This window comes from Mesocricetus auratus, unplaced genomic scaffold (assembly GCF_017639785.1).
Source record: "Mesocricetus auratus isolate SY011 unplaced genomic scaffold, BCM_Maur_2.0 Super-Scaffold_100020, whole genome shotgun sequence".
Taxonomy (NCBI): Eukaryota; Metazoa; Chordata; class Mammalia; order Rodentia; family Cricetidae; genus Mesocricetus; species Mesocricetus auratus.
The window spans coordinates 5,170,022-5,184,324 of NW_024429201.1; the positions used below are offsets into that span (position 1 = coordinate 5,170,022).

General features: G+C 44.9%; 1 protein-coding gene across 5 annotated transcripts; it reads left to right on the plus strand.

The window, feature by feature from the left end:
• The first annotated feature begins 7,684 nt into the window (after positions 1-7,684).
• On the plus strand, positions 7,685-14,030 carry Fst (follistatin). Of its 5 annotated transcripts, none has more exons than XM_040729043.1 (6): positions 7,685-8,219; positions 10,177-10,368; positions 10,810-11,028; positions 11,342-11,566; positions 12,199-12,426; positions 13,158-14,030. In XM_040729043.1, exons 1-6 carry the CDS (start codon positions 8,135-8,137, stop codon positions 13,262-13,264), a joined length of 1,056 nt encoding a protein of 351 aa, XP_040584977.1. In that variant the 5' UTR covers positions 7,685-8,134; the 3' UTR covers positions 13,265-14,030. The 5 variants fall into 5 exon arrangements, with proteins under 5 accessions (XP_040584977.1, XP_040584976.1, XP_005082828.1 ...); XM_040729042.1 differs by having other exon boundaries at positions 7,696-8,219; positions 12,196-12,426; XM_005082771.4 differs by having other exon boundaries at positions 7,696-8,219; positions 13,182-14,030.
• The last annotated feature ends 273 nt before the right edge of the window (positions 14,031-14,303 follow it).

Genomic DNA, 14,303 nt, shown 5'->3' on the forward strand with positions numbered 1-14,303 from the left:
TCAACTAAATGGTTCTTCTACTCTGTGTTTCCATCTGTCCAGCATGTGAGCCATCAGCACATGCTTCCTGTTGATGATTTTCATACTCTATTTGCAAGGAAATTGCACTGAGACCAGTTGAAAAGAATTATTTAGCTCATGTATTGGAAAACCAAATAAACATTCCTCTAATATATACTATTTTATATTGCTACACAGTGACTATGGGATTAAGCACATATTGACCAATACTGCCTCTCTCTCATTCGTCTAGCAGTTTTTTATATAAACATATATGTATATAAATTCCCATTCTAGTTCAAAAAATAGCAAGGCTCACCATGTGTTGAAATAATTTATTTCAACACTTAATGCATCATCAGTCCCGTATTTCCACATGTTGTGTCATCACCATTTGACCTCAACCCATTGTTAAATATTTAATAGTACTGTTGAATAAACAATACAAAGTATTGTTTACTTTTGAATGCAACATTTACATGAAAAAATAAACCAATACATGCTCCAAAAGGTACAAGGTATATTCAGTCATTACCCTTTTGATGGATGGAAAATGAAATACAAGGGAAGGGAGAGTCCATGGAAGATCAATGAGTCAGGGGCAGCAACCACAACTGAAAAGATGTCATAACTCACCAATAAAGAATGAAGGCAGACAGTAACTGCCACCCAAATGTTAGCATAATGGAAACTGCATGTTTCCACCTCTCAAAAGTGTAATGATGGATTGTTCTGCATAGAAATCTACTTACCAAAATAAATGATAAAATAATATTCAACAATTCACTAGCCAAGAAGGGCTCTTGCTTAACACTCACTGAGTATAAATTCCATGGTGAAAGTTTTTTTTCCTTAAAAAGAGTGACTATGATATAAAAGAAACACCAGTAAAGTACATGTAAGAGATTTGGTTGAGTTAGCATAGCTCATCTGGAAAGTGTGTTCAATACATTCCTTTTGATGGCCACAGGTAATCAGCCATTGGAAGGGTGAAGACGAGTGTCAGCCTGCACAAGGAAATGTTTGTAACTCATTCAGCTCCTCTGAGGTGCGGAAGTATATAGTGCACACAAAAGCATCCTATGTCAGCATATTATTTTCATTGACAAACAAAACACAGTGTGGATTCTCTAAACCGTAGTTGGAATGACTTTAATGTGAATGAAAGGATATACTATGTTTATAGTTTTTAAAGCTGTGTTACTGTTAATGGGATACATTCCTCAACTAACCTATCTCAATCATAACCCCATCAAGATTTTATAGAAATAAGCAAGTAGATTCTATCAATTGTATATAAAAAAAAACAACTAGATTGCCTAACGTGATCTTGAAAAGAAAGAACAAAGCAGTAGAAATTGCACTCTCTGACTTCATTGCTTCTCCTAAAGCTGGTAATCACAACAGTTTGGCAGTGGCTTAGGATCAACAAATAGATCAATAGAACAGATCACAGACCAGATATAGAGCTGGATGATGAGGCCATGTGACCTTTTTTTTTTTTTAACAAGATGCAAAAGCCATGCAAAACAAAATTTCCCTCCGCGGAAAGGTGACTATCATGTACCATTCTACTACTATAACAACACACCTTATATTAGCATTTATTAGCAATAAGAATGTATTGGTCACTGTTTTGAAGTGTTTTGGATTCTAAGATCGAGGCACCAGCCGATCCCTGCTCCCAGGACAAGTCCTTGTTACTGCAGCTTCGAACAGAATGAAATACAAAGAAGTTAAAGAGACAAACTCCTTCCCTTAAACCCCTTGATAAAAGCTGCAATCCCATCCCTAAGTGCATGGCCCTCATGGCCTCATCTCCCATGTGCCTTGCCTCTCAATATCACTTTTGGGGTTCAGTTCCTGAATATGTTCCTTTAAACCATAGCAATGGCTGTGGGAAATCATAAATATAACACAGTAGATGTCCAAAGTTAGTCTATCTACTAAACGCTAAATCTATCCCAAACAATAATACTTCCTACTTTAGTGAAGTATACATCAGAACAAAGATAAGATCCATGGAATATTTTTAATGAAGGTGACAACATGACAGATGACCAAATAACAATGACATCAACTACCAATTCCAGTATTGAATTGGCAAGCCTAATTGTTCCAGCAGGCAATCCATTGTTTGCTACTTGATGGAAAACCAAAATGAGGTATCAGAAATCAAAATTTAGTAACCTAACCATAATATACTAACTCACTTTTAGCCAATGAACAATCCAAGAAGGAGACTCTTTCTTTGACTAGTGCATTGTTTTGAACCTAAGGTGGCAAAACAGACCAGCAAGTACTGGCTTGGCCTCTTTGTGCTTTCTGTGATGGAGAAGGCATAAATGGAACTAGGACAGAAAACCCTAAAGTTCACACATGGAAATTTTCAGTCGTGCCCAAATATATGAGTCCTTTGTATTACCAAATTGACCTGAAACTCTTGGACCTTCCTATTAATCCCACGCAATATGTCTGTCCTAGGGCATAATCTGAATGGTTTGCCTTAATGACTTAATTATGTTGAACTGAACACACTGATGGTGACTAATTTAAGTACCTGTGTCCCATATCTTAGGGGCCTTCTGAAAGCTCAAAGCACTCCTAAAGTTGAAAGGGAAAATAAAGCTATACGAATGTTACACTTAAAAAAAAAAAGTATTCCCCCAAAGAAAGAGCAGACTGTGGTTGACTGGCACAATATAAAACCACCAATTAATCATTACCTTAGTGCTTTATTTAAAGATGTATTTTATAATAATTTTTCTAAACCTGATCACTTTTGTGGTTTGCATATCCTGAATAAACACTGCCTGATTAGGACCATATTTCTTAACATTTTAGGGATACAATAATTTAGCCAATGCAGAACTACTGCTCCATCCTACCCAAATATTTATTCTAGCCTATGAAATTGCACTGTTTCAAAAACTACCGATGCACCAACTGTTTTTTTACTCAGGAGGACAAAATCTGATTCAAAAATGTTTGACTTTCAAAACACGAAAGTAAATCTGCTAGGTTATGGCTTCCAAATTCTCTACATACGATCTCATCTCTCTCCTTCTAGGGTTGGTTTTAGAGTCTGAAATTAAACCAAGACATTCTAGTATGATTTTAATAGCTGTCTTAGGAGCTGGTTTAAATCATTTGTTAAACACTAATATTTTAAATTTATAAACTTCAGAAGGAAGATAGCTTTTGAAGCTAAGAAAAAAACAAAAAACAGAGAACAGTAGCCTTTTTTGTGTGGTGCCCAGAAATTCAGTTGCAAAGTGGTACTATTGTGTTTCTCGTAATTTACATTTACTTTTTGGCGTAGCAGAAAGGAAAAGAAAATAAGTCAAACTTGAAGGCATACAACAAAACTGAAAGATGGCATCTTTTCTTATTTTAAAATGTTCCTTTGACATTTAGATACCAACCAAGCCAATATTTAACATTTGTAAAAGACAAAACAGTAAAAGAAGCCACAGCTGCTCTCTGTGATGTCACTGAACAGGTGTGTGGTGCGGCATCACACCACAGAAACCGGATGGATCTCTTGGGAATGCCCACAGAAAGCCCATATGGAGCTGGTATTGACATGGGGCTCATTTCCTCAGATGTGGCCAGGAAACAACCAGCAATGACAAGAGTCCTGGTGACCGATCTGGGCAAATTCGGAGCAGACATTCTTCCAAACAGATCAATACTATCCAAGGTGCAGCTGAAAAACAGGATGGGTTTGTACCGCTAAGCAAACACCAAAGCTGCTTATTCACAAGACCAAAAGCAATGGGAACAGTGTGTTTGCCCGTGACCTCAACCCTGACCCGCAAGGCCACCCTCTCTGGGACTAGACGTAATCTTGTATTGGTCTCCTGGCCACAAGGGAAACCTATGGAGTGGTGGCATTTCTGGCAATGATAGCTACTGTATCTTTGTTGGCCTAGCCAGACAATGACATGACACCAAAATGACTCATCAGTGCAGCCCAGTTAGTCAAGTGGGTGCTCTGAGTATTTGATACGGCAAAAAGGAAATGAAAAGTAGAAAAGGATGGCCAGATATGGTGGCACATACCTGTCATCCCAGCACTTAGAAGGTGGAGGCAGGAGTTCAAAGTCATCCTCAGCTACATAGCAAGTTTGAGGCCAACCCAGGTTACATGAGGTCCTGTCTAGAAAGGCAAACAAAAAAAACTAACTTTTTTCCCAGTCATTCTGGAATGACATTGGTAGATCTTAGATTAAATTAAGTAGTTTTATGGCACATATACATTCAGACATGTATGCTTAATTTGTGTGGATAAACCAAATATTTTTATCCAGATAAATATGCTTTTAACTCCCTCATATTGTTTGTTTTCTAGTTTCTATTTAGCTTGGTAAACAATACCACCCTCCAAAAGGGTAGCATTCATTCACTTGTATGATCTTTTTATACCAAATTATGTGTTTACATAAATGAATATGTAAATATAATAAGCACATTCGAGGTGTATCAGTGTTTCCAATCCTTAATGTTATTTTTTAAAGGGGGAAATTATAGTCCTTAAAGCAGTATTTCCAAAAAGTGCTGAAAAAATAAACTGAATTAAAATGTGGTTCTTGTTGTGTGACAAAACTTTCCGTGGGGGAGATGCAATACACATATCTACTCACTACAGATAGGGATCCAATGACAGAACAAAGGACAGATAGCACCAAAGTCCAACCTGGTAAATCAATGAGTTTTATTGGGGTTACTTACAGGAGAATGGATGAGGAGCACAAATGACTCAAAGGCATCTTCATCACCATTGCCCATCCCAGCATGGCTGACAACTCACAAAAACTGGGAAACCTGGAGAGCACACTGCACAGGTTAGAGAGTGTCTTTCCCAAGTCACTATAGTCTAAACCTCTCCCAGGCAGCTCTGCAAATCTTTGCTTCTTCCTGGCAGCTCATCTAATCACAGTCTTCTGTCTTCTTTGTAGCTCGGGCCAGGAGGAACCCAGAGAATCTGGTCAGTTTGGGGGACCTCCTGAAGCTATTTTGAGTTGTTTGCCTTCCTGCTTAAGGAGTTTCCTTTAGGATAGAATGTCTCAGTCCTCACTGTTAAACAACAGTCCTATACTCATCTGAGCAAAAGACCTCATACAGGGTGCTGAAGAGATGACTCCGGGGTCAAGAAGGTTCAATACACATCCAGCTCTTGCAGAGATGATCTGAGTTCAGTTCCCAGCACTCATCATGGTCCATCTTCTGGACCGCTTGGAACACCCGCACTCACAGGTATACAGCAAAACTAATTTAAAAAATAATCATCTTTTTATAAAATGATCTAATCTACAAGTGGGCATAAGTATAATTTGGACATCTTACAAGGTCCCAATATTGAAAAGTTTAAGAAAGTCCCCTCAACTTTCAAAGACTAACTGATAACATGAAACCAAAAGATGTGTTTAAACTGGAAACATAAATTGTGCAATTATGTTTCAATATTTAAGACATTTTAAAGCCCATTGGTAGCCATAAGATTCAGTCTTCTACCACCTAAGATCTTCTCTGCACCTAGAATGCTTAATTTATTTTCCAATTCCATATATACAGTTTGACTTTTTTTTTAAAAATCTAGCTAAAACAGAAGCAGGTAGGGAAAAAATGTATGGGATGGGGAGGAGACAAGTAACAGTAATTGTTAGTTTTCCTTTAGATAGGTTTTTCCTGGAATGGGGGTGGGGGCATTTGAAGGGAAGAAAACAAACTTTTCCTCTAGTGTCACATTATAAGCATCTCTGAGTAAAGAAGGAATAATTCAACTTTGAAATTCTGCATTAAGTGGCGGCTCCTGCAAGGGGGACAGTTTGCTATTAATTGTTAATGCCCACCATTAGAGGGCACTAAACAACTCCACATTAATGCGTTGGAGGAAAGAGAAAAGGAGACTAGGAAGGGGGGGGGGAGTATGGGCAGAGTCCCGGGAGAGGGAGGGGAGACAGAAGCCGGGAAGGGCTGGGAAAGAGAGGAGAGGGAAGTGGGAGGAGGGAGGAAAAGCCAGAAGAGGAAAGAGACAGACAAACAGACAGGCAGACAGAAACAGACAAAATGAATCTGGAAAGATTAAGAAGGATGTGGAGCCCCAGAGCCGTCTAAAGTGAGCAAAAAGCCGGCTCTCCCGGGCCACCCACTCCCCTCCCCTCTCCTCGCGTCCTCATGACTGTAATTATAAAGCGAAAAGCGGCGGCGAGGTCACCCGTTTTTACCAGCCTGCTGCACCGAATGCGCGCGGTGCAGGTGCGGCGGCCGCGGGGCTTTGTGATTCATGCCCACTTTCAAAGGGGGGCTTGGGCCCGTCTGAGAGGCACCCAAACAACTGTCTTCTAATATTAGCACGGCTGTATTTCGGGATCTATTATAGTCTGTCCAGACAGATCCCATTGTAATGGGATCTTTTATTAAAAGATTAGCACTATCTCCTGCAGTTGGTGGAAAAAAATCTGTTATCACTGAGTTATTTGCAGTTGTGGAGGGGGTGGGAGGAGGGTGATGGAAGATGGGGGAGGGAGGATGAGAGGAGGACCCGAGGAGGGTGGGGGGGCCGTAGGGCGGGGGTAGAAAAGAAGGGAGAATTTGAAATCCTTACAACAAATCCCAATGACCTGAGAATGTCTAAGAAATTTTGTCTGCATAGTTCGCTGTTTGTTGTCGCTGGGGCTTCAGAAGCGAAAAGAATAGAAATTTAAAAGGAAGCTTTGAAATCAACAATATAGCATTTTCCGTGAAGTAATCGTTTTATATAAAAGGAAATATCGCCTCCTCAGTTTCATTCAGCCGTGCCAGAAAAATGTTATAAATGAGAAGACCCGCCAACTTTCGGCGAAGAATGCCAGGCATTGCACTCAATAAACTGAGGCTGCAGAAGTTCAATATCATGGTGCAATCTTTTTTTTTTTTAATATGAGGCAGAGAGGGAGGGAGGGAGAGACGGAGGGGGGAGGGAGGGAGGGAGGCAGGGAGACTGAGACTCGGGACAGAAACTGGGGCGTCTCGGAGCGGGGAAGGAGGGGGGCAGACCGCCTACGTCGGCGCCCCCGCTCGGGGCTGCGACTCCAGACGCTGCGAAGTGAAAGGGGAGAAAAGAAAGGGAGAGGGCGAGACTGCCGGGGGCGACCGGCTCCGAGGTGTTAAACATTTTTGTTTGCCTCTGACTTGTGGAGACCGAGGGCCGCGTCTCGGCAGCGCTCCGCCGGCGTGGAAGGTGTCCGGGGTCGGGGTTCTTAGCAACCACTCCAGGCTGGGGGCACTTGGTGGGGGGGGCGGGGGAGCGGGCGCGGTGGCCGCAAAGTAAGACACGTAAGAGACCCCGGGACACAAAAAACGTCTCCGGGACCCCGCGCCAAGGCTCAGGGGGGAGGACCCTGAAACTGTCCCCCGGGGCATTTCAGCAGCTCCGGGATCCTGCGGCATTTGAAGAAGTCTCTCCCGGAGCCCTGGAGCAAAGGTGTCGGGGACCAACTCCCGGGGTCCCGCTCGCTCCGCCGGCTACCTCTTCCAGTGTCCTCACTCACACGCGCACACGCACGCGCGCGCGCGCGCGCGCACACACACACACACACACACACACACACACACACACACACACACACACACACTCGCACGCCACCCCGGGCGCGCCGGCTCCAAGCGGCGTGCAGGGCTCAAGTGGATGTTCTCCAACCCCGAAGCGTCGCCCCCAGCCCCCGCCCCTGTGGCCGACCCCTCCCGCTTCTACGCAAATAAGAATTCAGCGATTCCCCTCCTGCCTCTTTGATTTCGGGCACCTCCGACAGATAATTGGGAAGGGTTTCCAGAAGGTGGGAAATGTCACCTGATTCACACTGAACTTTTAAAAGCTCCCCACCCCCAAAGAGCCGGCACACCCTCGGTCGCGGCCGCCCTCCCACAGCCCCACACACTGGGAGACCGCCCACCTCAAACCTTAAGACCCCCGTCTAGATTTAAAGCGCGGCTGCGCCCGGCTTCTGACGTCCATTGAATCGCGCGGGCGGCCGGTGGCGAGCGCGGGGCTGCGCCAGGATCGCTGCGCCCTCCGCCGCTCGCCTCTGCGACGCGCGCCGCTCACCCGAGCCACCCGCCGCCGCGCTCCTCGCCCTGCGCCTGCCCCAGGATGGTCTGCGCCAGGCACCAGCCCGGCGGCCTCTGCCTCCTGCTGCTGCTACTCTGCCAGTTCATGGAGGACCGCAGCGCCCAGGGTGAGTGGAGGGGATGCACCCGGAGGCTCGGCTCGGGCAGGGGTTCTACTTTTCTGTCGTCTCGACTTGGTCTGTTTCTGACCGACGCTGCTCTCGGAAGATGTTGGAACCGCTCAGCTACTCCAGGGGAAAGGAACAGGGGGGGGAAGGACTGAAGCGGTGACACTTTAGGATAGAGAGCAGAGTTTAGAGTCCGGTTATCCTCAAAAAGGAAAAGGCGTGAGTGGGTGAGCTGGAGCCTCAGCAGTTAGGGATAGATGCTCCAAGTTCTGGTCATAATGACTTTAGATGTTATCTCCTCTGGTTGGCTTGGGAGAAGGACGAGCATCCATAACAGCCTGGAGACTGTAGTCGACCTACTAACGATCTAACCTATCTTCCTTCCATATCTTTTGGTGACTTTTTAAAAAATGACTTGGGGTGGGGGATGGGAGATACAGAATTTTCTTGGTGGCTGGGGGACGTGGTTTCAGAAACTTTGCCCAAACTTGGAAATGTGGGTACTGAAATTTTTAGAGGGGGGTAGTGTTAGTGGATGCTCCTCCACTCCTCTCCCTGAGCCCCGCGAAAAAGGAGAAGAAAAAGGACAAGCCAAATTATTAGCCCTAAATGTTCTAAGTACTTTAGAGTTTTCTCCACTTTGCCTCATTCCTGTCTGCTAACTTTCTGTAAAACAATAAGCAGCCCACGAGCGATTTAAATTCTTACGTGGACTGAAGAGCAAATTTCGGAAGTTTATCTTCTAAATTTTAAAAATGGATTTATTTTATAACAATTAGTCTCCGGCCAGGATTTTTTTTAATAGTGGTGGCCATGCAGCTTGCGCTCCAGTTGTTCCAGTCACTTTGGTGATTCATGAGAAACATGTTGACCAAAGTCCGAACCCATGAAAAGGGTTAGAGAAAAAAAATATTTTCAAAGAGTTTTTGGTAGACATGAGGTAGGTGTATGTGACCCACTGGCCACCGCTCCCCCTTTAGCACTGCTGCTGTGCATGTTAGAGTGGTAAGGTTTTGTGTGTTGTAAGCTGCCCTCCCGGGCACTGGCCCTAGACGTCTGCCCGACGCTAGGCTGGGCAGCCCGCCTTTCTGATAGGGGCGCTGCCTGGGTGCCGGAACGTGGGCGCCAGGGAAAGCAGCCCTCGGAGATTTCGAAAGATCGCCGTGGCTGCGGCCGTGCTCCGGGCTGACTGATTGCAAAACGGGCCCGACGGGCGGGCGGGTTGCGCCTCGAGGCCGCACAGGGCAGATCCGGGCTGGGCCCGGCTGGGGTTTTTTGTTTGTTTGTTTGTTTGTTTGTTTGTGTGGGGTTTTTTTTGCTTTCATTTTTTCACAAGTGTCTTTTGCTTGATCTGTTTCTGAAGATTCATATTCATTCTCCCTACTCCCACCACCCGCGCTCCCTCGCTCCCTCCTTCCCTCCCTTCCACGTCTGCTCTCTCTACTTTCTTAACCCCTGTCACAAATAATTCTCTTACCGCCTACATGAAACCAACATGTAAAAACATCCGTCGCATCCTGTTTTTGTCAGGTTCTTTAATCCGTTCTCCCAGCCGCTGCAGGTTATGAAATGGGACGCATAAAAGTAAACAGTCTAGTAAAAGTCAATGCAAGCTGCACGTGTTGTGTCTGGGTCACTGGTAACTGACATTGATATGGCTAGGGCGCTGCGGCGCTGGCTGCTTTAGCCCACCTCCCACTCGGTGATCTCTCTCTCTCTCTCTCTCTCTCTCTCTCTCTCTCTCTCTCTCTCTCTCTCTCTCTCTCTCTCTCTCTCTCTCTCTCTCTCTCTCTCTCTCTCTCTCTCTCTCTCTCTCTCTCTCTCTCTCTCTCTCTCTCTCTCTCTCCCTCCCTCCCTCCCTCCCTCCCTCCCTCCCTCTCTCTGCCCGGCTCCAGCCCCCTTCCTTCCCCTACCCCACTGCCCACTCATTCACCTCCTGATCCCTGTCTCTCCACAGCTGGGAATTGCTGGCTCCGCCAAGCCAAGAACGGCCGCTGCCAGGTCCTGTATAAGACAGAACTGAGCAAAGAGGAGTGCTGCAGCACCGGCCGTCTGAGCACCTCGTGGACCGAGGAGGATGTGAACGACAATACTCTCTTCAAGTGGATGATTTTCAACGGGGGCGCCCCCAACTGCATCCCCTGTAAAGGTGGGCCTTCTCCTCCCTCGGCGGCAGGCCCTCAGTAGAGGGCGTCTTGCCCTCAGCTTTCCCACTGTCTGACTGGGGCTTAGGACTGGCAGAGTTTTGTTAGGTTTCACCATCTTTCTCCCTGGTGGAGTGAGCGAGGTGGAATCCAGCTCGCACTGTAGGCAAAGCAAGGTCGGCCGAGGTCGGTCCTCGGGCTTCTTATCCCGAGTGTGGTAGTGAAAGCCGCCAATCAGTGTGGTCTTAGAGACTTTGGATACAGGACATCATGGCCTGAGGTCCCCAGCCCCCATCCCTCGCAGTCTTCCAGGAGACAGCCTGGGGCCCTCCATCTCGGACACATGATTGCCCAAGGCGCTTGAGACCACCACTCCACACCCCCCCCCATGTGATCCCGCTACTGCCTGGCCTTGGTCTGAATCCCTGCCTCTTCCCAACTCCTAGAAACGTGTGAGAACGTGGACTGCGGACCTGGAAAGAAATGCCGAATGAACAAGAAGAATAAACCCCGCTGCGTCTGTGCCCCAGACTGTTCCAACATCACCTGGAAGGGTCCAGTGTGTGGGCTGGATGGGAAAACCTACCGCAACGAATGTGCACTCCTCAAGGCCAGATGTAAAGAGCAGCCGGAACTGGAAGTCCAGTACCAGGGCAAATGTAAAAGTAGGTCCCACCCTTTAGTATCTTATACATTCATAGACTCTTGAAGACCCAAGGGGGATAGTACAGTCTGCATAAACGACCCGGGGATCAGAATAGTGGTACCAGATAAAGAGGCTCTTTTGTAACTCTAAAGGGTGATGAAGGAGCCAGCCTTGAGTCACTGGCCCTCTGGGAAACAGCCGGGCTCCCAAAAGCCTGTTAAAATCTGGATGCTTCGCTTTAATGATTTCCTTCATAATGGCAACCGCTTATGCCCTAAGGACCAGAAGGTACCTACTAAAAGGTCTCCCTCCTTTTTCTCTTTTTTTTCCAGAGACTTGCCGGGATGTTCTCTGTCCAGGCAGCTCCACCTGTGTGGTAGACCAGACGAACAATGCCTACTGTGTGACCTGTAATCGGATTTGCCCAGAGCCGGCCTCTTCTGAGCAGTACCTGTGTGGGAATGATGGAGTGACTTACTCTAGTGCCTGCCACCTGAGGAAGGCCACCTGTTTGCTGGGCAGATCGATTGGATTAGCCTATGAGGGGAAATGTATCAGTAGGTATTCTGGATTGTGGAAAAAGAGAGGGAGAGAGAGGAAGAAAATGTAGCTGTTCTTATTGTGTGGAGCTAGTTATTCAATGAGCAAATCCAAGTTCCCCTCAGTTTAAGTGAAAACTGTTTAACTAAAGCATTCCTCCTAAGGAACCATTGTCTTGCAGATGCTTTGGCACAGCAGCAAGAAGCGGAAAATGGTTTTCTATCTTAGAAAACTTAGAACTCACACAATTTTACACATTTTTTTAAAGTGCCAGACTTGCTGGAAGCGAAAAATAATTACTTAACAGTCCTAAAACCTGTTATCAGATTCCAGTAATTGACGGAATTTGATTTTTTTAATTCCACTTATAGGAAGCAATCAGATGCATATCTTAACTCAAGGATGCTGTGAAATTGTGTCCCACAGAATATTGTATTTAATGCAGGTCAATAAGATGTAAGAAACCACAGTGTGTGTGTGTGCGTGTGTGTGTGTGATTGCAAAGCAATTTAATTTAACACCTTCATTAACCCCTTTTAGTCAGTGATAATATGTATAATATGTGTATCTGTGAGTAGGGAATGAAGGAAAAGAAGAAAGGAAATGAGACACTCAGTTTGCTCATCACAGGTGTCTTATATCCTAGAAGCAAAGTCCTGTGAAGACATCCAGTGTGGTGGTGGAAAAAAATGCCTGTGGGATTTCAAGGTTGGCCGAGGCCGATGCTCTCTCTGTGATGAGCTCTGCCCTGACAGTAAGTCGGATGAGCCGGTCTGCGCCAGTGACAACGCCACTTATGCCAGCGAGTGTGCCATGAAGGAAGCTGCCTGCTCTTCTGGCGTGCTGCTTGAAGTGAAGCACTCCGGATCTTGCAACTGTAAGTGTGATTTTTAACCTTGCTGCAATTTAAGGCATTTCCAGACAAGCCCTGGGGAACGGACAGTTTAAAAAGCACGCAGACCTGGCTGTGTAAACCTGTGTCTGTTAAAGCTAGGTAGCTGCTAAATTTCACCAGCAATTCATTGATCCTCAGCCAAACTCTGCAGTGTTTCCTGGCCTTTAGGAACCACCTGATGGCCTTCCATTGGGTTGCCTATGAAAGCCTCTCTCCAGTTTGACACTCATTCTTCTAGTATTCTGCTTTGCTGTGCTTCATTAACACTGGAATCTAAACTATCTGCTTCAAAAGTTTGTGGGGGTTTTGTTTTCTTTTGGCTTTTTTTTTTTTCAAAGACAGCTTTATATTATCACACCTGGGCTGCGGCTCATTGCTGTTGCCGCTACTAACTCTGGATTAAGGAGAAAAGCAGTTATACCTAGAACACAAGAGCGCTTTTTATCTGATTTCAGGAATCTGCCTGTAAAACCTGAGCCATTGATTCTTCAGAACTTTCTGCAATTTTGACTTCATAGATTATGGTGGTCTGTTTGTTGTTTGTTTTTAAGTAAACTTGACTGCAGATGCCAAAAAAAAAAAGCAAAACAAAACAAAAGCATCACACTGCAAGTCATGTAAAAATGCAACGCTGTAATGTGGCTGTGTCAGAGGGCTTTGAAAACATACACTGAGCTGCTTCTGCGCTGTTGTTATCCATGTTTAAACAACAGCTCCCCCTGTATTCCCCCATCTAGCCATCTCGGAAGACACGGAGGAGGAGGAGGAGGAAGAAGACCAGGACTACAACTTTCCTATCTCTTCCATTCTAGAGTGGTAAATGCTCCACCGGTGTTCAGTGTTGACATAGCCTCTGGGCAAAACAAAACACCACAAAAGAAAGAAAAAAGGAAAAAAAAAGATAGAAAAGAAAATAAGGAAAAGAAAAAATATATTGTCCATAATGTAAATAAGTGTATGCTTATTTATTTGGGGGGAAAAGTATACATGAAAGGACCTTGTCCTAAAGCTCTCTCCCGGGCCACATTGTTACTCACTGGGCATGGAGAGATTGTCATTTTGTGGTCTACTGGATGAGGCCTATAGTTGAGACTTGTAGACGTTTATTTATACTGTGTCATGTTTTATAATTTATACATAAAATGTCTGGTTGACTGTACACCTTGTTTTTGAAGAAATTTATTCGTGAAAGGAAGAGCAGTTGTTATTTATTGTGAGGTCTCTTGCTTGTAAAGTAAAACCGTTTTTTTCCCCCTTGTAAACCATTGAAGTCCATTCCTTACGATTCACTCACTCATCTGTCTCCCTTCATTTCACTGCTGTTAGACTCTTCTCCACTTTTTAACAAATTTGCATGTCAGTTCCTGTCATGTTTATTTATTGGATTCTCAGCTGCCTACTCTGTACATACCTGATCCTTCGGGTTTTGTTTACAAGGAATCTTGACTGACCAAAAGGCACTGTAACTCTGCCTCAGGTACAGAGGATATGCATCCTGGAGGAAACGTCTGCTTCCGTTCCCTTGTTCTGATGAAAACATTGTGAGCGAGTATGAGAGCGAACGGCATTAAAATTCTAGAAATGTACTTTTATGATGTTACAGATCCAAAGACATGGTGATGTGGGCGTCAGGAGTCTGAAGGAAGGTGAAAGTTATACTTTCAACCTGTCATTCAGTGTTTCCTTTGAGGTAGTCGGCTGTACCTTTTCAATTAGTTCTTTTTCAACCAATGTGTCACTGAAAGTTCCATCAAAGCTTTATCAGTTCAAGTTTCTTGCTTTTCATAATACTTTTTTCTGATGCAATTTTATATTTTCAAACATGGCAAGTTAAATATAAATTCATTTAAATATATAGT

What these genes read in the sequence shown, in the direction of transcription:
- Fst (XM_040729042.1), top strand. Translation starts at nt 8,135, where the DNA reads ATGGTCTGCGCCAGGCACCAGCCCGGCGGCCTCTGCCTCCTGCTGCTG. An exon ending in GGAGGACCGCAGCGCCCAGG is followed by an intron (nt 8,220 to 10,176) that starts GTGAGTGGAGGG and finishes GTCTCTCCACAG; the next exon opens with CTGGGAATTGCTGGCTCCGC. An exon ending in GTACCAGGGCAAATGTAAAA is followed by an intron (nt 11,029 to 11,341) that starts GTAGGTCCCACC and finishes TTTTTTTTCCAG; the next exon opens with AGACTTGCCGGGATGTTCTC.